This window comes from Cricetulus griseus, assembly GCF_003668045.3.
Source record: "Cricetulus griseus strain 17A/GY chromosome 1 unlocalized genomic scaffold, alternate assembly CriGri-PICRH-1.0 chr1_1, whole genome shotgun sequence".
NCBI lineage: Eukaryota > Metazoa > Chordata > Mammalia > Rodentia > Cricetidae > Cricetulus > Cricetulus griseus.
Genome location: NW_023276807.1, coordinates 76,376,625 through 76,399,931, shown reverse-complemented (window position 1 = coordinate 76,399,931; position 23,307 = coordinate 76,376,625). Strand labels below are relative to the sequence as shown.

The 23,307-nt window shown below is 38.7% G+C and overlaps 2 protein-coding genes across 6 annotated transcripts in view; one reads left to right on the top strand and one right to left on the bottom strand.

Annotated features, from left to right (window-relative positions):
* The window catches only part of Asb3 (ankyrin repeat and SOCS box containing 3), an 85,693-nt gene that overhangs the window by 12,786 nt on the left and 49,600 nt on the right, over positions 1 to 23,307 (top strand). For 2 of the 5 annotated variants that reach the window (XM_027387707.2, XM_027387706.2), the window contains exon 2: positions 15,884 to 16,092. In XM_027387707.2, the coding sequence (XP_027243508.1) occupies positions 15,897 to 16,092 (196 nt within the window). In that variant the 5' untranslated portion in view covers positions 15,884 to 15,896. Of the gene's footprint in view, positions 1 to 11,150; positions 11,202 to 11,579; positions 11,604 to 15,883; positions 16,093 to 23,307 lie in introns of those variants that run through there. The other 3 variants (XM_035453331.1, XM_027387708.2, XM_035453332.1) reach the window with 3 other exon arrangements.
* On the bottom strand, positions 3,780 to 11,532 carry Chac2 (ChaC glutathione specific gamma-glutamylcyclotransferase 2). The gene is made up of 3 exons (XM_027387725.2): positions 11,366 to 11,532; positions 5,921 to 5,956; positions 3,780 to 4,895 (listed from the first exon to the last, which is right to left on the bottom strand). The coding sequence occupies exons 1-3, from the start codon at positions 11,498 to 11,500 to the stop codon at positions 4,530 to 4,532; spliced, it is 537 nt and encodes a 178-aa protein (XP_027243526.1). The 5' UTR covers positions 11,501 to 11,532; the 3' UTR covers positions 3,780 to 4,529.

Below are 23,307 nucleotides of genomic sequence, written 5' to 3'. Positions count from 1 at the left end.
TTAATAAGAAACTGTAGGATTAAGTGGCAGATTTTTCAGTTAGAGTGTGTAGGAAAACCATTTATAAGAAGAAGTACAATATAAATAAAAAAAAACAAAGTGATGCTTAGTGTAATGTTTTAGAAAGGTGAAAGTGAATCTTCTGACAAAATTACTAAATTTTGAGTTAGACAATTTTTATTTATAAATTTGATATACAAAAGAATAATTTTAGTAGTTACTTTTAGAAGATTTAAAGTGTTTGACATATTAGCTACAAGATTAAAAAAAATCTTCATGTGTGCGTAGACTGGTGTATTACTTACTGTTCTATTGCACCAGGACAGAAGCATGACCAAGGCAAGCTATAAAATAAAGCGTTTAATTGGGCTTACAATTTCAGAGGATTAGAGTCTGTGATGGTGGTGCAAAGGCATGGAAAAAGAACACCTGAGAGCTCACATCTTGATCCACACACAGGAGGTAAAGAGAGCTAACTCAAAATGGCATGAGTTTTTTGAATCCTTAAAGCCTGCCCCCAGAGATACTTCGAGCAAGGGCACACCTGCTAGTGCTTCCAAACAGCTGCCAACTGGAGACCAAGTATTCAAACATGAGTCTTTGGGGACATTCTTTGGGGATAAATCACAGGTGGGTTCAAAGTTTTAGGACTGCATGAAAAATTAATTGCTAAAGGACAGATCAGTAGAAAACATAGTGAGTAATTTTGTGGGAAAGAGAAGTAGAATGTAGAAGTAGAATGTGAACATTTGATTGATAGGTATATTTTAATATCCCTCCCCCCCTTTTTTTGTCAGGGTTTCACTGTGTTGCCCAGGATGAGCTTGAACTCATGATGTTCTTGCCTAAGCCTTTCATGCACCACCATTTCCATCAGCTGTGGTGAAGGGGAATTTAAAAACATGTTCATCATAGCTGACTTGGAAGAATTAATGGTACATTATAGCAATATGATGCTTACAGTGATACAGCTGCTAAGTGGGTAGGGATGTCACTTGCTCACTGAGAAAGTATTCTCCTAAGATACAATTTTAAAAAGATATACCACACAAAAGAGAATTTTTTTTTCTTTTTGCTTTTTCGAGACAGGGTTTCTCTGTGTAGCTTTAGAGCCTATCCTGGAACTCGCTCTGGAGACCAGGCTGGCCTCGAACTCTCAGAGATCCACCTGCCTCTGCCTCCTGAGTGCTGGAGCTAAAGGCGTGCAACACCAACGCCTGGCCAAAAGAGAAATTTAATGCCAATGGAAAGAAATAATTGACTGTGAAAAGGCTGAAAAAATATCTGACAGATCAAAAATGGTTCTCAAACTATAAGTATGTTTGTAATCATGAATCTTATATATCAAACCTATGTTGCTTGGAATATGTGTTATAAAGTACAGTTGTAATATTTATTAAGAATAGGTAAGCTGGACGGTGGTGGCGCACGCCTTTAATCCCAGTACTTGGAGGCAGAGGCAGGTGTATCTCTGTGAGTTTGAGACCAGCCTGGTCTACAAGAGCGAGTTCCAGGACAGCCTCCAAAGCCACAGAGAAACCCTGTCTCAAAAAAACAAAAAAAAGAAAAAAAAAGAATAGGTAATATTCATTAAGCATCCTATAACACACTGTAATAAACATTAAAATTCATTAGACACTATGAAGATATATAATATGCATGTCAGGTACTTTATTAAGAAATTGCTTATTTTTCCTTTTTCAAGATAAAAATGCATGTTGGCAGCTGTCAAACTTTGAAAGAAGTTTTAACAAAATAGATCAGTTGATCAAAGGGGATTGAAAATCATCACTGCCTTTCTTTAAATAATCTTTTCAATATGGAAGTCATGTCTAGATGGTAGTCAGTTGACAAGTGAATGTATTGTTTGAGACCCCAAAAAAGCAACAGTAGTGGCCTAGAATAAGAGTTGAAATACCTAGGCCAGGCCTGGTAATGCATGCCTTTAATCCCAGCACTTGGGAGGCAGAGTCAGGTGGGTTTCTGTGACTTTCAGGCCAGCCTGGTCTACAGAGTGAGTTCCAGGACACCATAAGGTGCTGCCTCATAAACATCTAAAGAAAATAAAATACAAAAAACCAACAAACAAAAAACCAACCAGCCAAATAGACAAAACAATCAAAAAACGAATGAGTAGAAATCCACTCAAAGGCCATCTCGGTGGCTAAAGGAGTAAAAGTGCCAACTGTGAAAGCCCATGAGTTTCCTTTCCCATGTAAGTGTGAAAGAAGAAAAACAACTTCATGGAGTTGTTCTCTGGCCAGTGAATGCTATGGCAAGCATATTATCCCCACATACACCGATCACTCTCTGTTACACACACATCTCCCTCCGCCCCCCACTCCTAAGTCTTTAGTCCAGACAAGGTGGCATATGTCTATAATCCCAACAGACCAAAGGCTGAGACAGTATTGAAGACCATGTCTCAAAAGCAAAACCAAACTAAGCCTGACAGAATAGTTTCTTTTCTAAGTGTAATGATTTTGGGCTGAAGCTTGTCAATCTTGTCATTATATTGGTGGGAACAGATACAGAGCTGTCAAAATTAACTTTGCATATTTATATAAATATGCTAATCTCTTTATTTTCAGGGGAAAATATTCTGGGTAGTGAAAAAACTTGATTCTGTATTTTTAAATACACTGTAGTATTTTGTGGTTTAGAGAGACCTAGATTTCTGCATGTTAAATTTGTAAATGAGTGCAAATGATTATAGAAACAGTCCTAGAGCAGTTCTTAAAAACTGAGGATGTTTCCCTATGTAAACTGCATATCATGTTATTAGATATTAATAAATGCTAGTAATACCTGATACATGAAATGCTGCCTGGAAAACTAAACATTTTAAATATTAGAAAAATACTTAAACTAGTTAAATATCTGAGTAAATTGATAAGGGGTAACAGCTTTCTACTGTATTTTTTCATGTCAAATATTAGTTGAGAAGTTTTGTTTGCTGTTTTTGAGATAAGGTCTCACTCTGTAGCCCAGGCTGGCCCTGAACTCTTGTGGATCCTCCTATTTAAGCATCCAGAGTATTAGGTTATTGGTTACAGGTGTGAGCCATTGTGTCTGGCTTATTCTATTATTATTAAGAAACAGTCTTATTTTACATATCAATTCCCCATTCCCTCAACCTCCCATGTCCCCCACCGATCCTGCCAACCCACCCCCACCAACTCCCCAAGGATAGTGAGGCCTTCCATGGGGGATTATCAAAGTCTGTCACATCTTTTGGGGGAGGGCCTAGGCCCTCCTCTTTGTATCTGGGCTGAAATAGTATCCCTCCATAGGGAATGGGCTCCTAAAAGTCTTTGTGCACTAGGGATAAATACTCGCTCCACTGATAGAGGTCCCATTGACTGCCCAGGCCTCCTAACTGGCACCCACATTCAGAGGGTTTGGTTTAGTCCAATGCTGGTTCCCCAGCTTTACGACTGGGGTCCATGTGCTCTCACTAGGTCAGGTCAGCTGTTTCTGTAGGTTTATCCAGCATGGTCTTGACTCCTTTGCTCATCCCCCCTCCCTCTCAACAACTGGATTCCAGGAATATGGCTCAGATGGCTTATTCTTTTGAGACAGGGTCTGACTCTGAAATCTGAGCTTGCCTTGAACTCAGGGTAGTCTTCCTTCTTTAACCTCCCAAGTGCTGGGATAATAGGTGTAAGCCACCACACTGGATATCTGATGAGTTCTTAAACCTTATATGAGCCTTCACATGACACTGAAAGTCTTTCAGTGTTGATTCTGGAGAGACTTATATTAAAGAAGTCACCCAATTGTCTTAAATCAATTTTATAAGTCAATAATTTAAGAATTAGCTTCCTTATTAAGTAGCCACATAGTTATTTACGTGACAAAATGTAAGAAAGAAAAAGCATACATAATATAATCAGGAAATGACACTTCTTTGAGAAATTACAATTGTAAAATCAAACACCATTTTCATTATGCTTCCACCAACTGGTAATTACCAGAAAACCTTTTTTTCCAGTTTCATTATGAGATAAATACAAAGTAAATGACATTATCATTAGTGGATGTGATTTATACTAGAGTTTTTCTTTCTAATAAAATGCCTTTTTCCCCCAAAGGAGAAGATAGCACATTATAATCCAAGGAAAATATTATATTAACAAACCCAATTTCTTTTGGCCTAAATTTGACTTTCATTTAATCTAAAATTACAAGGAAATTAACAATCAGGTGTCTATTACCATATATTTCTAATAACATTATTTTAAGCATATATACTATAAAAAAACATGGTTCCTCCAATAAAAACAGGAAGTGAATTGAAACCTGTATTTCTAATGAACAAATGTTCATATGTCATTTAGTTAGGAAATCACTTGTATAGCTTCAATTTTCTTTCTCTGTATGCAAATCTTCTGAATATGTTTTAAGACACTTGTAATAAACAGTAAATTTAGATGATATTCCAATTACAACATTAAATACTAAGATCTTCAAGTAAGAATGTCCCTTCACTTGTTTGGAGGAGATGGTGACTGTGTGCTACTAAGGTTCTATTTTCCTTCTAAACGTTCCTTTACTAATTTTTCCAAAGAGAAGAGATGTTCGTCTGCATCTTCTGGCACAAGTTTCCTAATAGAATCTGCAAGTTCAAAAAGATATTCTGTGTTTCTTCCACTTGGACCAGCTGCATTAAAAATTTGTTCAGCTATGTCTTCCAGAGGTGCAGGACCAAGATAGTTAGGATTGTCACATGTTCCAATGTAGAGCAAAACACTAAATGGTTTTTTTGTGGTATCTTTTGGATAAAAAATGACTGTTGTAGTTCTGTAGCCTCCTTTCTCTCTGAAGTCAAGGTATGTTTTTACTTCCTCTTCTTTTCCTACTGGTAGTTTGTAAGCAACACCCCAAACACTGCCCTGTTAAAAAATGAAAAGAATGCACTGTTTTGTTTTAAAATGCTATCAAAGTAGGTGAGGATATATTATGACTTAGTATATTTTATAGTCTTAGAAGTCAATTCAGTTTTGTTTCCAAGTGCCTAAAAAGGATAGACAATAAACAATTAAGGAAAACATCAATTAAAACCTTTATTCTGAATAAGGAATTGATTTGTATCAAATTTTTATATTAGGTCTTAGTTTTAAACTCATATCAAGTGTTTGCTGGTCATCAAGAAATTGTGTGGAAGGAAAGTGCCATTTGTTGTCTAGGAGTTACAATTACTGGTTTGGGATAAGGTACTTTCAGATGCCTCTCCCATTATAAACCTCTGGAAGCATTTTGTAATCCAGACTATAATCAATGCTACAAATGGTTTTTATTTTAATTATTTTCAGATAAGGACTAGCTTTTTGTACAAGGCTGGCCTTGAACTTGTGATCCTTCTGCCTTGCCTGGTTATAGGCAGGTGGCATTCCTGCTTGAGTTTTGTTTTGTACAAATTTCTTTCCAAGTTTAATGTTTAAAGAAATTGAAAATACTAGATTCCTGGCAAATTTCAAGAGAGCTATAAGGATTCTAATTAATTCTTAGTCATAATGTGGCTGTGGGGAGCCTGTCCCCATTAATATGAAAGAGGATCACAAAATTCTCAGTCACCAAACTCACTTTAAAAAGTTGTAAAAAGGAGATTATATATCACTGGGTTGTATTTTGTTGTTATTGTGTGTTCTGATTGTAACTTTCCCTCCAGACTCATTTTCTATAAGCACTAAAACAAACAAACAAAAAACCCAAATAAATAAACAAAAAGAAAACCAAAATAAACAACCCTCCCAAAACCAAACAAAAAAATAAAAAGCAAATACAGAAAAGAGTTCTAGAGTTAGTTTAATTCAAATTTTTCTGTGATGACCAATAAAATTTCACTGATTATTCAAACACAGAAAGCTACCATTTAACTTAAGATTATGTTTAAAAAAAAAAAAAAAGTATACCATACCCCAGGATCTTCAACAAGGGTCACAACTCTTCCAGGCTGTTTTGAAAAAGGTAGAAAATATTTTTTTCTCAATTAAATTTCATTAAATAACTAAACATTAACAAGTTGTCATAGAATAAAATTTTACTTTGTTGTAAGAAGCACTTTACTTAGGGGATGAATTAAAATATTGCTGGGCTACACCCCAACTAAATCTGATTCTGTAGATCTGGAGCCTCAAAATAGTTATTTGTGTTAGCATGCTTAGTGAAACTATTGGTTCATGCTTTCAGAACCACTACTAGGCTATACTTGGGTCTCAGGTATGAGTGAATAAGTGAGTTTTCACTTGTAGCTGTGAGGTACATTTACCTTTGAATTTATGCTAAAGGGTGCTTCAAGGTAGCTGTTTTTATACTTTTATAGATGAATGTCACACTGACTCATTGAGAGGCTAATATTAGAATTGACATTATTTTTATTTACATATTTATTTTTGCTTAGAGTGGCCAGAGTAGCCTTCTATGTAGCTAAGGCTTAGTTTGAGCTCCTGATTCTGCTGCTTCTTCCTGTGAAGTGCTAGGGTTAATGATATGCACCAACATGCCTGGCTTAGAATTGGTCTATTTTCTTTTAACTGTTCTTAAATGAGCCAGACAGTCTGGCAGGACTGTACCATCCTAAGTGCATTTTAACTAACTAAACTTTAATTAATCAGTTATTCTTTTGAGATAGTTTTCAGTCTGTAGCCCAGCCTGGCCTAGAATTCATTATGTAGCCAGGCTTGCCTTGAATTCCTGGTGATCTGTTTTCCCAGACTGCTGGCTTGTGGCATCCTATGTAAGAAAGATGATTCAGAAAGTTGACTGGAGATAGCATAGAGTAAGATTTGTAAAGCCAGAGAGCAGAGTTTAGGGAATGGGAAGCTCATAGTGTTGGTAGCAGAAGTAGGTACTTGCCTATCTTGGGCCTTGGGCTTTAAAAAAAAAAAAAAGGAATGTTTGAAGTTAGTAGAACAGTGGGAACAAGAAGCCACTGAAATGTGGGAGAAATTAGGAACTGAACCCTGTAGCACTTGGATAGCAGATGTTTGACATAATGGAAGGAATATTTTGGGAACATCAGATTGGTAAAATGTACAATAATTACAATGGAAGGAGGAAGAAATGGAATGCAGAATGAGAAATGCCTCTAGTCAGGGTGACAAGTTCTGCATTCCAGAAGAACTCTCCTTCTGTTCAACTCATCCAGTTCTCGATAGTTTTGTCTTTTAATATTATGTGTATGTACACTACTCCCTAGTATAAATAAGTAAACATTTTAAAAAACTATATGTCTCTTTCTGTGTTTGGGGGTATGCCTGTGAGGCCAGAAGGCATCAGATCCCTCTAGGAGCTGGAGTGACATACAGACAGTTGTATGCTACCCATTGTAGGTGCTAGGAACAGGGCTTGGGTTCTCTGCAAGAACACTATGAGCTCTTAACCTCAGAGCCATCTCTTCACCACAGTTTGATTCTTTTCTATCATTTAGTTGTCTCCTTAGAGATTTCTCTGCCTGCCTCTGATTATGCTTCCTCCTATTTCACCGAGAGCCAAGAATAGCTTTGTGGCTTTAAATCTTTCAAGGCTCTGATATTCTACACAATAAAACCAAAAGTGCTTTGCTAAACTACAAGCCCCACCTCTCCCCTTTCCCCTCAAGTTGTACTGACTTACTTAGAACTCTTATTTACAACTCTACAGACAGTCACATCTTTTGAAAAATGGTGTATGTTTTTAAATGCTTTCTTTGATAAGGGAGCAATAAAACTGAAGAAAGGGGTCTTTCCTTTTTTATTTAAAAAGTTTTTTCATTTTACGTAACAACCACAGTTCCCCTTTCTTCCTTTACCTCCTCTCACTCCTCCCTACCTTCCCCCCACCCAATCCCCCATCCACTCCTCAGAAAGGGAAGGCCTTCCATGGGGACTCAACAAAGTCTGGCATGTCAAGTTGAGGCAGGACGAAGCCCCTCCGACCTGTATTGAGGCTGAACAAGGTATCCTTTCCTAGGGAATGGGCTCCAAAAAGCCAGTTCATGCACTAGTGATAAATCCAAGTCCCACTGCCAGTGGCCCCATAGACTGCCCATGCCACAGAACTGTCACCCACTTTCAAGAGGGCCTAGTTTAGTCCTATGCAGGTTCCCCAGCTGTCAGTTCAGAGTCAGTGAACTCCCATAAGCTTGGGTCAGCTCTCTCTGTGGGTTTCCCGAAAGGGGTGTTTTCTTACTTTATTTAAGACAGGGTCTTGTGTAGCCCAGCCTAGCCTGGTATTTACTGTGTAGCTGAGGATAACCTAGAAATAACTTCAGATCTTTCTATCTGCTTCTATCTCTTGAATATGGGAGTGAGGTTCTCCCACACCCCAGTTTATGTGGCACTAGGGATTAGCATTAACTGAGCTACAAATTGCCCCTACCTTTCCTGTCTTCATTTTTGAGACAAGACAGGATCTTGCTGTGTCACTCAGGCTAGCCCCAAAATGGCAATCCTCTTGCCTCAGCCTCCTCAGTTTAGTGATTACAACTGTTCGTCACCATATGTAACTAAGAAGAGTTCTTTCAAGCTAACTATGAAGATGTTTTATTAATAAGTCACAATTGATGTTTTTATTGGGTGATAAGGAATGCTTTTAATCTAGAAGAGTTAAGGATTTAGCAAATGTTCACAATATTCTTAAAATGATTCCTTTGCCAGGTGTGGTGGTATACACTTGTACTCAGAGGATTTGGGAAGTGGAGGCAGGAGTCTCAGGAATATGGTCGACAGCCTGTATCAAACAAAACAATAAATCAAGCTTCCAGTTTTACAGTTGTATTTCAGAGAAAATTTCTTTAAGTCAAATCTTTACTTTGTTGAAAAACAATCAGTTTTGTAATAAATATATACTTAGTAAATTTAGGAACCATGTATGGTGGTGGCACAGGCCTTTAATCCCAGCATTCTGAGTGGCAGAGAAGTTGAATCTCTTTTGAGTTTGAGGTCAGCTTGATCTATATAGTGATTTCCAGGCTAACCAGGAATACGTAGTAAGACTGTCTCTAAAAACAAACAAAAACTTGGGAAGAAATCCAACATAGTTACTATTTTCTCTGCTGCATTATGTGGAAGTAAACCTTACATCTGTGTATCCACCTTCTTAGAACTACCTGACTGGTATGGACTGCTGTAAGACATTGCTTATGTCCTGAGTAGCTTCTGAATAGTCCTGTCACTGTTGGTATTCTTGTCCAGGTGGTTAACATTTAGGTAAATGTATAAAGTCAAGTTATGATGTTTTGTCTAGTTCTTTAATACAATACTGTACTAAATATTTCCTTTAATTTTCTGGATAGATTTTTTCTTTTAATGAAAAGTATAAAACTGTTAGCCAGGGCAGCTCACTGCCCTAGGTTTCCTTTCCTAAGTCTCAGTAAGTTTAAACACAAAGAAACGGTGGCTTTTATAGGTCTCTTCTCCTGTTTCTATTTTTTTTTTTTTTACATTTATTTACTTTGTGTGTGTGCACCTGCCATAGCTTGTATGTGGAGGTCAGTTCTGTCCTTTACTTAATCACTGGCCTTATTTACTAAAAATGTTACCTTCTCCCTTTAAAGACAGATGGACAACCCCCAAGACAGGGTCTTACTATGTAGCTCTGACTGCCTCTGTCTCCCAAGTGCTGGAATTAAAGGCATGCACCATCACGCCTGACTTCTAGCCTTACTTTTTAAAGTGATACATAGAGCATAAAAACATGGACTTTTAAAGAACTAATGTATTAGTTAGACAGTTTGTTATCAGCAGTCTGCCTAGCAATACACACACCTTGTGTTTTGTAAGCATATATTTTGGTTAAACCTAGGTAGTAAAATATTCAGTCATAACCACATAACATGCCTGCTTAATGCTTGATCATTAAAATGAAAACCTACCTAAAGATATATATATAATCAAAATTGATACCCCAAAGGCATTTCCTTTGGTTTAATTCCTTAATGTCTTGAACATTGTTTTGTAACAGTCTTGGAAATTCTTTGGTTATGATGTTTCTGTTGGCCTGTAAACAAACATTTGTCTTCTGTCCCGTTTCCAGTAGGCCAGGAAAGTCTACCTTAATTCTTAATTGACAAACTGAATTAGGATGATCTGACTCAGGTGCTTTTTATGATTTAAAGCCCAGGTTATTTGGATAGCCCAAACTATTTGAGAACCTTGATTTTTCCCCTTCCAAGAATCTCTTCTGAAAACTGGCTGTCCGCATTTCAGAATTATTGTGATTTAGAGTAGTTTTTTTTTGTTTTTGTTTTTGTTTTTTTCTTTCTCTCGAGACAGGGTTTCTCTGTGCAGCTTTGGAGCCTATCCTGGCAGTCGCTCTGGAGACCAGACTGGCCTTGAACTCAGATCCACCTGCCTCTGCCTCCTGAGTGCTGGAATTAAAGGCATGTGCCACCAACTCCCAGCCTTAGAGTAGTTTAAATGGTCATGGGAATTGAACTCAGTGGCTGGGCAAGGGCTCTACCATTAAGCTATAGCCCAGTCCCTTTTTAATTTCTGAGTCTGAGGTACAGGCAGGTCTTAAACTTATGATCCTTTTTGGGATTACACACTCATACCAGCATGGTAGATGAATTTTAAGAGAATTTTAGAGAACACTGAAGTGTTCAAAATGTAGTCCTCCAAAGGTTAGAAGTTAATCAAACAAGTTACTAGTTACTTCATACTTGTTTTATTTTTTATTTTTTTGTTTCACAGATTAGTTGTTTTACAGCCAATGCAAAGTTGGTTTGATAAGCAGTGAGCTGCTTCTAATTCTCTGAACCCATATGAGATGAATGCCTTGTATAAATAACCAACTGAAAAATAGATCGAACGATTTGTATTTCACATTAATAATCCAAGAGAATTATGGAGAAGGAACCACTAAAATACTGTAGATTTTGCATTGTATTACTCATAACAAACTGTAAAACTCACATAACTTTGCTTATACCTCCCAGTCAAGATAATCACCGTGGGCATAAAAATCAGAAATAACCTTGGAAATTAGTTCTTTCATGATCTTAAAGTTTAAAGTGTCTTTAAAACATTGGAAAGATAAGCCCTAGAAACTTACAGGCACACGTAAATTCAAAACAGTAAAAACCTGGCATAATGCAGACATATCAACGAATTTACACATTTATCATGTGGCGACAATAACATTAATCTTTAATTTTTGTGAGACAGGTTGCCAAGACAAGGGCGCTGCCCAGCCACTTCAGCCTTGTGCGAGCTTGTGTGAGTATGCCCGTGCCTTCTGCCTAAGAAACTAGCCGCGGGGTTCTGAAGCGATCTCAGGGTGTCCATGTTCTGGAGAGAGGAGAGGAGATGTGGCCCAGGAGGTTGCTGAGAGCGTTATCCCTTCCTAATGCTCTGCTGGGCATGCGGCGCTGGCTCCTTACCTTGCCGGGAACCCCACGGTGGTCAGTGCTGCCTTGCCAGAAGCGCCGGCTATAGTTTGTGATATAACCAACCAGCTTGTCCTGGTAGGGGAAGTCCACCTTCCAGATGAGGGACCCATAGCCAAACACCCACATCCTTGTGGACCCTGGCCGGTACCCGGCAGCGTCAGAACAGGACTAATGCTGACGCGAGTAACCGGCTGATCCAGACGGCGCAGGCGCGCTGGCCACGCCTCATGTAAGGCGCAAAGCACATTGGGGTTGCGGTCTCCGGGATCTTTTGCTGGGCTTCTATGGACCCACAGATCTTTCTGCAGCCTCGGAAAGTCGAGGGGCGGGGGCGGAGGCGGGGGCGGAGGCGGGTCCCGGGCGGGGTGTGTGTGGGGGAAACTACATTACCCACAACTCTTCAGAGACTAGTGACAACGAGATTGGAGCAGCTTCCTCTCCCCTGTTTTTTTCCAGGAGAGAGTGGGGAAAAGGAGAAAGGCGGGACTGCTGCCTGGTGCTCTCTTATAGGACACCTCTACCGGCACCACAGTTGGCCATGTAGGCATTTTGTTGTGATTTGAAAATTGGCTAGCTGCCCATGTATAACTGCTGCCAGAATAGCAGAACCCGGAAGTGTAATCCGTATATGACTTTAAAAAATCCTGTCCTTTGCCTTTCAAATAGAAGCAGAAATTTTATTTTACAGCAGTAGTTTTATGCCTGTGAAAGAGCAACTAGATTCTAGTGGAAGCTGCTTACGTATTTAAGCTGCAAAGAACAGTCGTGTTCATAATTAATGTTCTCTGCATCTCAGAGAAGAGCAGTTGTGCTGTCCCGTTACTTACACTCCACAATTGGTTTTACAGTGCTGACTAGTGTCCCTTTCTCAGATCAATGGGTACTGTTTTGTTTGTCAATGGGAAACTTGGAGGATGGTGTATATTTACTGAGCACTAATATGGCTTGTTGAGGAGGGTCTTTATATTTAGATTCAAATGTATTGTTTCTCCTGGATTTCCTCCTTAACTCTTTTAAGTTGTTGTTTGTTGTTGTTGTTGTTGTTTTTCATTCCCTTCCCTTCCAGGTAGCTTTATTCTTGCTGAGCTATGGTAGGGCATCTTAAAATTTAGTGGAAAAATCTATAGACTCACAGGTGACTCCTGTTTTCTTAGTCTTCCTTTGTACTGTGTTCTTTTTATTCTTAAGATTATAGTGTATTATGTATTTTAATTGCTCAAAATCGAAAATTAAGTGACACACATATACAAACACTCACACCCTGTCCCTTAAAGACTAAAATGAATTTTGTTTTATGTCTTTGCTTGACATCTCATTGAAAAGCAAGCTAATGTTGCCATAAATGTTGTTACGGTGGCTTAAAGAATAAGGAAATAAACCAGTTGTCTCAAGTTGAAGGGATTTTTAAGGCATGTATTCCAGGCAAAGGTTGTTAACCTTAAACTCATACATAGGTTTTTGAAAGAAGCTGAGGAGCCAAGTACTGGACTGTAGAAAATTTGGCTTGGATGTGCATCCTAAGAAATACTAGGGTCTGTTGGTTAGTGCTATTCCTTGGTTGAACCATGATGGCTCGCTCTCTCTCTCTCTCTCTCTCTCTCTCTCTCTCTCTCTCTCTCGTGTGTGTGTGTGTGTGTGTGTGTGTGTGTGTGTAGGAACAGAAACCTAATTACTGCCCTTTTGTGAGGGTTTCTGTTCCTGATTGTTAGTATTATTAGAGAATACTAATGCACCCAGGTTTAGAGAGTATTTATTGAAAAGTAGTTATCAGAAGCTGCTACAAAGGAAAGGCCAACTTAAGAATAATCAAGCCTTTTCATAGTTCACAATGCCAGGCATAAGTTATTTTTCTTAACCTCTTTGCTGTCATTTTTTCTTATATGCTTTCCACATTTGGAAAAATTCAGATACACAGAGTTTATAAAAGTGTAGTTATTATACATATTCATTGTCATGAATGAACTTGTCATGAATAGTTACCAAAATTTAAAGCATATGGAGTAAGTTGGATGTGTTATGTCACTTTTCGCTACTAAATATTCCTTCACACAACTTTAAAAATATAAGAAAATTATTAAAAATTGCAGCATCAAATACCCTATATGCAAATTTCCTTAATTATTTAAAAAGTGTTCTGGAGTCCCTAGAGCATAGGCAGGTGTTATGAGAGGATATGTCTTATAAACAGCTAATGTCAACAAGCTACTGCTAGAGTTGGAAAGGCTGCTGCTCTTACAGCAGATTTTTCCTGGACTTGTTTTCCTTTAAGAAGTTCAGAGATATTACTAAATTTTTTTTTTCAGGTTGTGATATTTTACCCTGAATTCATTAGCACTGTAGCCAAGAGAGAAACCAGTAAATGTTGGACAGGGACTCATACCTACCTATTTTTACTCAAATGCTATTCTTTAAATATTTTTTTTTTGTGGAAGAAAGGGTTTATTTCAGCTTAAAGCTTATATGCAGGGAAGCCTGGGAAGTAACTTAAGATAGGAAGCTGTCAAAAGCCATGGAGGAACACTGGTTATATGTGTGGTCTCCACGCCTTGCTCAGCCTGCTTTTTTATTTATTTTTTTATTTTTTTATTTTATTAGTTCTAGTTAGGGAACAAGCTTATTTCAAGTCCCTTCTCCCTCTCCCTCACCTCACCCCCAACCTTCCCCCCCACCCGCAGCCCACCCTCCACCCCATCCACCCACCACTCCCCAGGCAGGGTAGGGCCCCCAACGGGGGCTCCGCAAAGTCCACCAAATCTTCCTGTGCTGGTCCTGGGCCCTTCCCCATGTGTCCAGGGCCAGAGTGTAACCCTTCACGTGGGATGGGCTCTCAAAGTCCCTTCTTGCACCAGGGAAAAATACTAATCCACCATCAGAGGCTCCCTGGAGTGCAGAGGCCTCCTTATTGACATCCATGTTCAGGGGTCTGGATCAGTCTTGTACTGGCCTCCCAGACAGCATCTGGGGTCCATGTGCTCTCTCTTGTTCAGGTCAACTGTTCCTGTGGGTTTCTCCAACCTGGTACAGACCCCTTCGTTCTTCATTCCTCCCTCTCTCCAACTAAATTCCCGATTTCGGCTCAGTGCATATCTGTGGATGTCTGTCTCTGCTTCCTTCATCCACTGGGTGAGGGCTCTAGTTCCTGGGTCGGTCGGCGGAATGCTCTTTAAATATTTTTAAAGTTGAATCCCTGTGTGTGTGTTTTCAGGATAGAAATAGGTTTCTTTTATTTAAATGAACATATGTATAAATTATCAGTGTGTTATTTGTTTTCTTTTACATGTAATTATTTTGTCAAGACATTAGTATGGTTCAGAAAAGCGTAAGTTAGCATTCAGTAGCTTCCAGTTTGACCTTAAGTTAACCTCTGTAATCTTATTTTTCTACTGTTTTTTTTCCTAATCTTACTTCCAAAGTGACATGCTTATCTTACTCATTGTCCCTTTCCCTTGATTATGCAACTCCTTTTTTGTTTATGATTTTCCAATTCTGTCTAAGAATGCTCTTCTGCCTGTTGTCTCATTTTGAAATCTTCCCTGTTAAATATGACACAGCTCACATCTCTCACCAAGTGGACACAAATTCTTTAATTTATATGGCTTTCAATCTGTTCATGACACTTTACATTATCTGTGTTGGACCATATATATTTACCATTCCTATGAGGCTGTAAACAATTTGAGATAGGATCTCTGTGAGTGTATAGTTCCCATTGCTGTTTATTTAGCTGTTGCTTAAGAAATAACTGCTAATTGAGTAATTGAATATCTGATAATATCTTCGCTTACAGTAATGGTCCTTTCGACTCCACTAGATTAATTCATAGCTGACATTAGCTGTTTGGCATAGTGTATAATCAACTTCTACCATTACAGTTTTATTTTAAAGGTGACCATGCATAAGTTTATTGTAACTATTTTATGCTTGCTTTTAACCTCCTTCTTCAATCCTTTTTTGGATAAATTACTTAGCATATGGTTCTAGGAAGTTTTCATCAATATTGGGCTAAATATATTGGCATTTTCTGACAATCGTCCTCCTGCAAGGACCATTAAGAAAAATCAGAAGTGGGATGGGAATAGTACTGAGAAGGTTATGTCTTAGGAGATAACTGTTTCTCTGAGAATCCTGAATTTCAGTCAAACATATGCTAATAGTTTATGAGAGTCATATACTGAGATCCATGGGGGGGTAGTAAAATGGGATTCAAAAATGGTCATTAATAGTAGAGTCTCTGCATTTTGGTGTGGTGTGAATAGGTAGTCCATGGGAAAGATCTGACAGAAATTTCCAGAGGGGGAAAGATTGAACAGTAAAAACTATCTTGATATTTTAAATAATATTGCTAGGAACTGACATGAGAGTCATATGGGTTGGGCCATAGCAGAGGTTGTGTGTGGCATGACATTTTCTCCTTTTTTTTCTCATATAAGATGTTAGACAGGTCCACTGTTGTGTGCTGACTAGTGTTGTTTTACTGACTAGTACTGTCTTTCGGCCTTGTTTTTATAGACTAACCAAAAGGATGGATTTTACAGAGGCTTACTCAAGCACATGCTCTGCAGTTGGAATTGCTGCCAGAGAAGGCAATGTTAAAATTTTAAGGAAACTCCTCAAAAAAGGTCGAAGTGTGGATGTTGCTGATAACAGGGGATGGATGCCAATTCATGAAGCAGCTTATCACAACTCCGTAGAATGTTTGCAGATGTTAATTCAGACAGGTAAAGTAAATGCAAGGCATGAGAGGCTGTATATGTAAGCTAAAATAGTAAAATAAAAAGGTGGTAATAAGTGATAGCATTTGTTTCCTTTTCTATAACATTAAGTACCTCTTCTATTAAGGTTGGTAAGATTTCCGCCTTGGACGGTGTTCCAACTATAGACATCTATGAATATTGTCCTTTATATGGAAGTACTTGTACTTGATTTACTTATTTTATATCCATTTATTTACGTTCTTATTATGTACTGTGGTATGCCAGTGGAAGTCAGAGGACAGCTTGAGAAAGCTAGTTCTCCCTTTCCATCATGTGGGTTCTGGAGATTCAATTTAGGTCTTCAGGCTTGGCAGCAAGTGTCCTTGCCCTCTAAGCCATGTCACTGGCCCTTTTGTTTAATTTTGACTTTTTTTTTCCTTTTGAGAACAGGGTCTTACTGTGTAGGTCTGGCTAGCCCGGCACTCCTTACGTAGAGTAGGCTGGCCCAGAACTCAGGGATCTGCTTGCCTGTTCCTCCTGAGTGCTAGAATTAAAGACATACTCTACCATGCTTAGCCCCTTTATTTATATTAATTGTGCTAGATATTGTACAGTAGCTTGCTGTTTTAATTTCAGCATTTGAAAATTACTCATAATACATATTATTTTGTCTGGAAAATTAAATAAAACAAGGACTGTGCTAAGAGTGTTCTATTTGACCTAATCTTTTTTAAAATGAGAAATAAGGCTTAGCTAGTTAAAGCACCTGTCTAGTAAAATGAAAAATATTTATTTTTATATGAGTGTTTTGCCTGTATATATGTATGCACATCACATACATGCCTGGTACCCTCAGTGGTTAGAAGAGGAGGTTAGATTCCCCCCCACAGGTGGTTGTAAGCCATTGTGTTGGTGGTGGTAATCAAACTCTTGAGTCCTCAAAAGAGCAATGAGTTCTCTTAACCACTGAGCCATCTTCCCAGCTCCTAATCTGTTTTTTTTGTTTTGTTTTGTTTTGTTTTACACATTTCATTGTCCTTACTTTTGAAAAGCTTTCCAGTTACTTGTACTTTATATATGCAGTACAGCATGGTTCAGAGAATAGTGCTTATATTGTTAGGGGAGATAGATAAGAAATAGATAAAAATACAAATAAGCAGGATTGTTTCATTTTTGACAAAATAAAGCAGGAGTGGGATGGAAAGTGATGGTGTGGTATTGCACATATTTTATAATTTTGCATATGGAATGCTCAAAATTTGAACTATACTTGGTAGCAGCCAGTGCTGTCAACCTGGCTTCTTTCTCCAGGGACAGCCCATGAAGTTTAACCAGCACTCCACTGAATAAAAGGTCTGTGCTGGGGGGGGGGGTGGACTACTGATGAGGGAGTGCGTTTCCCCAGCTTGGTCTTGACCCCTTTGCTCATCACTCGCCCTCTCTACAACTGGATTCCAGTTCAGCTCAGTGCTTAGCTGTGAATCTCAGCTTCTGCTTCCATCAGCTACTGGATGAAGGCTCTAGGATGGCATTTAAAGTAGTCATCATTCTCATTATAGGGGAAGGGCATTTAAGGTAGCCTCTCCACTATTGCTTAGATTCTTAGTTGGGGTCATCCTTATGGATCCCTGGATATTTTCCTAGTGCCAGGTTTCTCACTAAGCCCATAATGGCTCCCTCAATTAAGGTATTTAGCTCTTCCTTCTCATCATTAGTTAATTAATTCATCCACCCATTTGTATCTATATGGACTTAGGGATATTTATTTTGCACTTTGGGTTATAGCCTTATATAATATTAATGTTGTTTTAAATAGTTTTGGCTAGATAGGCTCCCATGTCTTTTTGACTTTTTTTACTTTGTGATCCTGTAAATATGCTGCAAGTTCCTTTTGCATATTTGTAGACCCAACTCCAGAATCAGCCATTTTTATAAGACCTGATTTCTTTTTTTGGAGAATGATAATTAAAACTAAGATCTAGGGACTGAGTACCACTTGCGTATAATTGCTTTTAAGCCCTTTCAGGAGAAAGAAGTAGAGAATGTATTTATGGATTATAACATATATGTGTATGTATTATAGTTATTTCTATATCTATATTGTTATTACTTTTAACTGGTTCTGAACTGATGTCTGTAATCTAGAATCACATCCTAGATTCATTCTGGCTTACCATGTTGCTTATATGTACCCTCTCTCTTCAGCAAATCTGTAGTAAATTGTTTGATTTGTCTGTGCATAAAATAGTTTTGGAATTGTTCATCTCTGTCTTGTAAAAAAACCCAATCCATTATCAGCTACAGTACAGTGTTTATGAGTTATTTGTTTCCAAAACAATATTTTCATATTTTTGTAGGGCGTCATTTTTTTCTCTTCCTGCTTAGAGAGTTTATGATATATTCTGAAATACAATTAGATTTCTTCTGTCACAGTCTATATTCTGTTTTGTGGCTTCCTCTTCCTCCTCCTCTATGGTCAATTAAAAAAAAAAAAGAGGCCTTCCTCATTTTGGCTTTGTGAGTAAAGGTGCTTGCTGCCAAGTCTGGTGACCTGTTTGATCCTGGATTCTCACAGATTGTCCTTTGATCTCCACATTCTAGCTATGGCTCATGAATGTACATACGTGTGTGCATACATGCATGTAAATGAATAAGCAATCATTGTTATGTAAAACACTTCAATGGCTAGATTAAGAATACTAAGGTCTGGTTTTGTGTCAGTTTGACACAAGCTAGAGTCATCAGTGAGGAAGGAACCTCAGTTGAGGAAATGCTTCAGTGAGATCCAGCTCAAAAGCATTTTCCCAGTTAGTGATCAGAGGTGGAGGGCTCAGCCCATGGTGGGAGGTGCCATCCCTGAGCTATTGGTCCTGGGTTCTATGAGAAAGCAGGGTGAGCAAACCATGTGAAGCAAGCCAGTTAGCAGTACCCAGATCCTGTTTGAGTTCCTATCCTGACTTCCTTCAGTGATGAACAGCAATGTGGAAATGTAAGCCAAATAAATCCTTTCCTTCCCAACTTGCTTTTTGCTCATGACATTTTATCAAAACAATAGAAGCCCCAACTAAGACCAATTGGTACCAGAAGTGGGATATTACTGACAGGCAGACCATGCTTTTATTAAGGGATATGGACCTTGGGACTGAGGATTAAAACAGCAGTCAAATACTTTAAATGCTGCTTAATGGGCCATACTAGTAGGAGCATGGATGGCAGTGGTACTAAGTGTAATTTGATGAACTATGGAGGCCTTTGCTCAAGAGGTTGCAGAGAACAATTTTAGTATGTGGCCTAGAGATAGCTCTTGTGGTATTTGGTGAAGAATGTGACAGGCTGCTTTTTTGCGCTTGTCTGAAGAGTCTGCCTGAGGCTAAAGTGAAAAGTTTTGGATTAGTTTTGCTGGTAGAGGAAGTCTCCTATATAGACTTTGTTGTGTGGTTATTAGTGGAGACTTATGAAGATTTATAATGAAAAGGAGTGAGCTGAGCAAGGATGTAACAGGAATAATAAAAACCAGAGGCAGATATTGGTGTTCAAGAAGATCAGAGAAGCAAAGCAGCCAGTTACTAGCTCTTTCCTCTACCTCAGGCTGAAAGGACTGTCCTGTCCTCATCATGACTGGAGATTAAATCTCTGAGACTGAATATTGAATGTCCCACTCCTACCTTACATGCCTCCCTAGAGCTGGGATCAAAAATTACTCCTTTGTGTGAGCTGTTTCTCTTTTAGACAGATTCACTTTAATGTAACCCTAGGTGGCCTTGAGCTCACAGAGTCCAGCTGCCTTTTTCTCCTGAGTCCTGGGATTAAAGTTGTGTGCCACCAACCTTAATCTGGCTCTATGGGGTGGCTAGCTTTGCATTTTGATCTCTAGTGGCTTTATATATCACCATATAAGGAAACAAACAGATTAAGAAATGGAATAAAGGGAGTGATAAACTCGGGCAACATCCCACTCAGCTAAGTTTCAAATTTGTGGAAAGAAACTAAAGAAAAATTTAGAGCTGGGTGTGGTGGTACACACATTTAGTCCCAGCACTTGGAAAGCAGAGACTGGCAGATCTCTGACTTTGAGGTGCCACCCCAACCCCAGAATATCCAAGTTTAAGCAGTGACAGTAACCATCAAAAACAGAAAGTTGGAGCTGGGTGTTGGTGGCGCACGCCTTTAATCCCAGCACTCAGGAGGCAGAGGCAGGCGATCTCTGTGAGTTCGAGGCCAGCCTGGTCTCCAGCTTGAGTGCCAGGATAGGAGAAATGGGCTATGAAATTTGCCTCAGTGACTAACAAAAGTTAATTGAATTGTGCAGGGCTCACTCAAGAGTTTTCAGAAAAGAATTTTAGTATGTTGACTAGAGATCATTCTTTTGACATTTTGGTGAAGATCACCTTTTGCCCTTGTCCAAACAGTCTGCCTGGGGCAAAAGTGAAGAGTTTTGGATCAATTCCATTGTCAGAGGACATCTCCAATCATCCTTATAGATTTTGTTTTTTGGTATTAGTGATAATTCTAATGAAGATTTATAATAAAAAGAAGCAAGCTGAACAAGCTAAATTATAAAATGTAAAATTTAAGAAGAAAAGGAACACCAAAAAGTGGAATAAAGCTAAATCCTGTGTTCAAGGAGATAAACAGATTAAGAAATAGAATAAAGGGAGTGGTGACCTACTAAGGGCAAGATCCCACCCAGCTAAGTTTCCAACTTGTGAAAAAGAACTAAAGGAAAGCTGAGAGCCAGGGGAGGTAGTGCATATCTTAATTCCAGTACTCTGGAAAGCAGAAGCTGGTGGATCTCTGAGTTTGAGGCCAGCCTGGTCTAGAAATCCAGTTTCAGGACAGCCAGCTTAGACAGTGTATGACAGAAAGCTGGTGAAGATGTAATTGAACCAACAAGGAGGGCGGGCATGTTCTAGCCCAGCAAAGCAGCAGAACTTGGCAGCTTTGGCCACATGTTTCTAGATTTAAGGATAGAAGAAAGGTCATGGAATTTGTTCCCAAGACTAAGGGAAGCCCTTGAGACCAGGCATGTGTCAGGGGTGTCCCTGAATGGAGGCCAAGGGAGGCCATTGCACTGTATTGTCCTGGAGACCCAAGATGTTGGAAATGCCAGAGCCATGGAATACCTGCTGAGGAGAGCTGCTAAAAGGGAGTGGAACCAGCCCAAGAGAAAGAAGTATGTTGCAGTCAACAGAGGTGAATGGAATTGGAGATCTGAAGAGTGTTTTGACATTAGACAAGGAGCTGCAGAGTTTGGAGTTTGCCCAGCTGGTTTTCGGTCTTGCTTTGGCCCGGTATTTCCTCACTATGCTTCACTCCCTATGTTTTGGAATGGTAATGTATACATTATGTGTTGGAAGTATGTGATTTGCTTTTTGCTTTTGATTTTACAGGGGATTACAGTTAAGAGATTGTATGAATCTCCAAAGAGACTTTGAACTTTGGAGTTTTAAATAAGTTTAGGACTGTTTACGGGATGATGAGCACTTTTGGAGCTGGATTGATTGTATTTTTGGATTATGATATGGCTACAAGCCTTTGGGAGCCAGAGAGTGGAATGTAGTGGTTTGAAAGAAAATTATACCCAATGGGAGTGGCACTATTAGGATGTGTGGCCTTGTTGGAGGAAGTGTGTTACTGTGCAGGCAGGCTATGAGGTCTCATATGTCCCAGCTATGCCCAGTGACACAGACCACTTCCTGTTGCCTTCAAGTCAAGGTGTGGGACACTCTAGTACTGTGTCTGCCTGCATGCCACCATGTCCTGCCATGGTGATAATGAACTAAACCTTTGAAATGTAAGCTACCACCCCAATTAAATGTTTTCCTTATAAGAGTTGCTCAATAGAAACCCTAACTAAAAAAGAATTAATCTTCCTTTTCTGCACTATTGGAGAGTGTCCTTCCTTCTTTCCAACAAATGCCTTTCTTCCTGAAGGTTGCCCTGGCCTAGGATCCCATTGTCAGGTGTTGTGTCTCTGAGTCTTTTGATGCTTCTTTTTAGCACTTTCTTACCCTTAGAAGTTCCTTTCTTGTCTGTTTGCAGCAGTACCACATTGTTTTTCTTTTTCTATCTTTAAGGCATGGTTTTTATTGCACAAGCCTAAGCTTCCCCATATTTGTCCTGTTTTATTTTTTCTAGTTCTTTTTTTTTTTTTTTACCCATCCTTACCTATTCTCAGCAACCTGAGTCACTTTGCCAAGTTTAAAACCAACATGTAGTTCTAGCAGCATTTTTATTGAAATTATATTGAATTTCCTAATTATTTGGGTAAGAATTGTTATGTGTAATTTTTACATTGAGTAACTCTTTCTATTATTAATTGTATACATTGTAGTTTCTCATGTCTTTATATCCATAAATCTATAAGGTTTGTACCTGAAATACTGATGAATCTCTCTGTAAATTGACTTGATTAAGTATCCAATTCAGATCACCTCTGAAATACTGTTTCTATAATAAGGCACTTTTAAAGTGAATGCCTATATACTCATTTTTTTGTGTACCCTGTCAAGTGTGAGACTATTTTGCAAGTACTTACAATTGTGTTTTGGATGTTCAGGCTTAGAGTGCCTGGCCCATCAGTGAGCTATTATTATAAGATTTACTTAGCCGGGCCGTGGTAGTGCACACCTTTACCCAGCACTCGGGAGGCAGAGGCAGGTGGATCTCTGAGTTCGAGACCAGCCTGGTCTACAAGAGCGAGTTCCAGGACAGCCTCCAAAGTCACAGAGAAACCCTGTCTCAAAAAACAAAAACAAAACCAACCCAAAAAGATTTACTTAAAATAGATGACTAGTTTTTTTCAGGAGAGGTAGTTTCAATTCTATTCATTCAAGAACATGTATTTAGAAGTTCTTTGTTTTGCTTATTCCCACTTTCAGAAGCCTTCATCATTTATTTTTGAATCTTCTGAGCTTAGAGTTATTTTTATATGAAAGCAGAGGTAAGAAGAACCTCTTAATGTTATTCTGTGCATTTAAAAATACTATAAACATTATTTACATAATTTGAATGTTTCCAAAACCTTCAGTTTTTAATCAGAATTTTCATTTTAAGTCCTAAGCTTCTTGTGAATTGTATTGTTTGCTTTCTGTGAACTCTTTCTTTTATACGTGTAGTCTTCATTAATTTTCAGACTATGGTATTAAGATAGAAAAAGACTTGAGAGTGTCCCTGCAGAGTCATACAGGGAAGCGACCCACATGAAGTGATAAGAGTGAAAACCCAGTGCAGATTGAC

Coding starts and splice junctions, on each gene's coding strand:
- Chac2 (XM_027387725.2), bottom strand. CDS start 11,500: ATGTGGGTGTTTGGCTATGGGTCCCTCATCTGGAAGGTGGACTTCCCC. Junction 5,957..11,365: donor ACCGTGGGGTTCCCGGCAAG/GTAAGGAGCCAG, acceptor TTTTCAAAACAG/CCTGGAAGAGTTGTGACCCT. Junction 4,896..5,920: donor CCCTTGTTGAAGATCCTGGG/GTATGGTATACT, acceptor ATTTTTTAACAG/GGCAGTGTTTGGGGTGTTGC.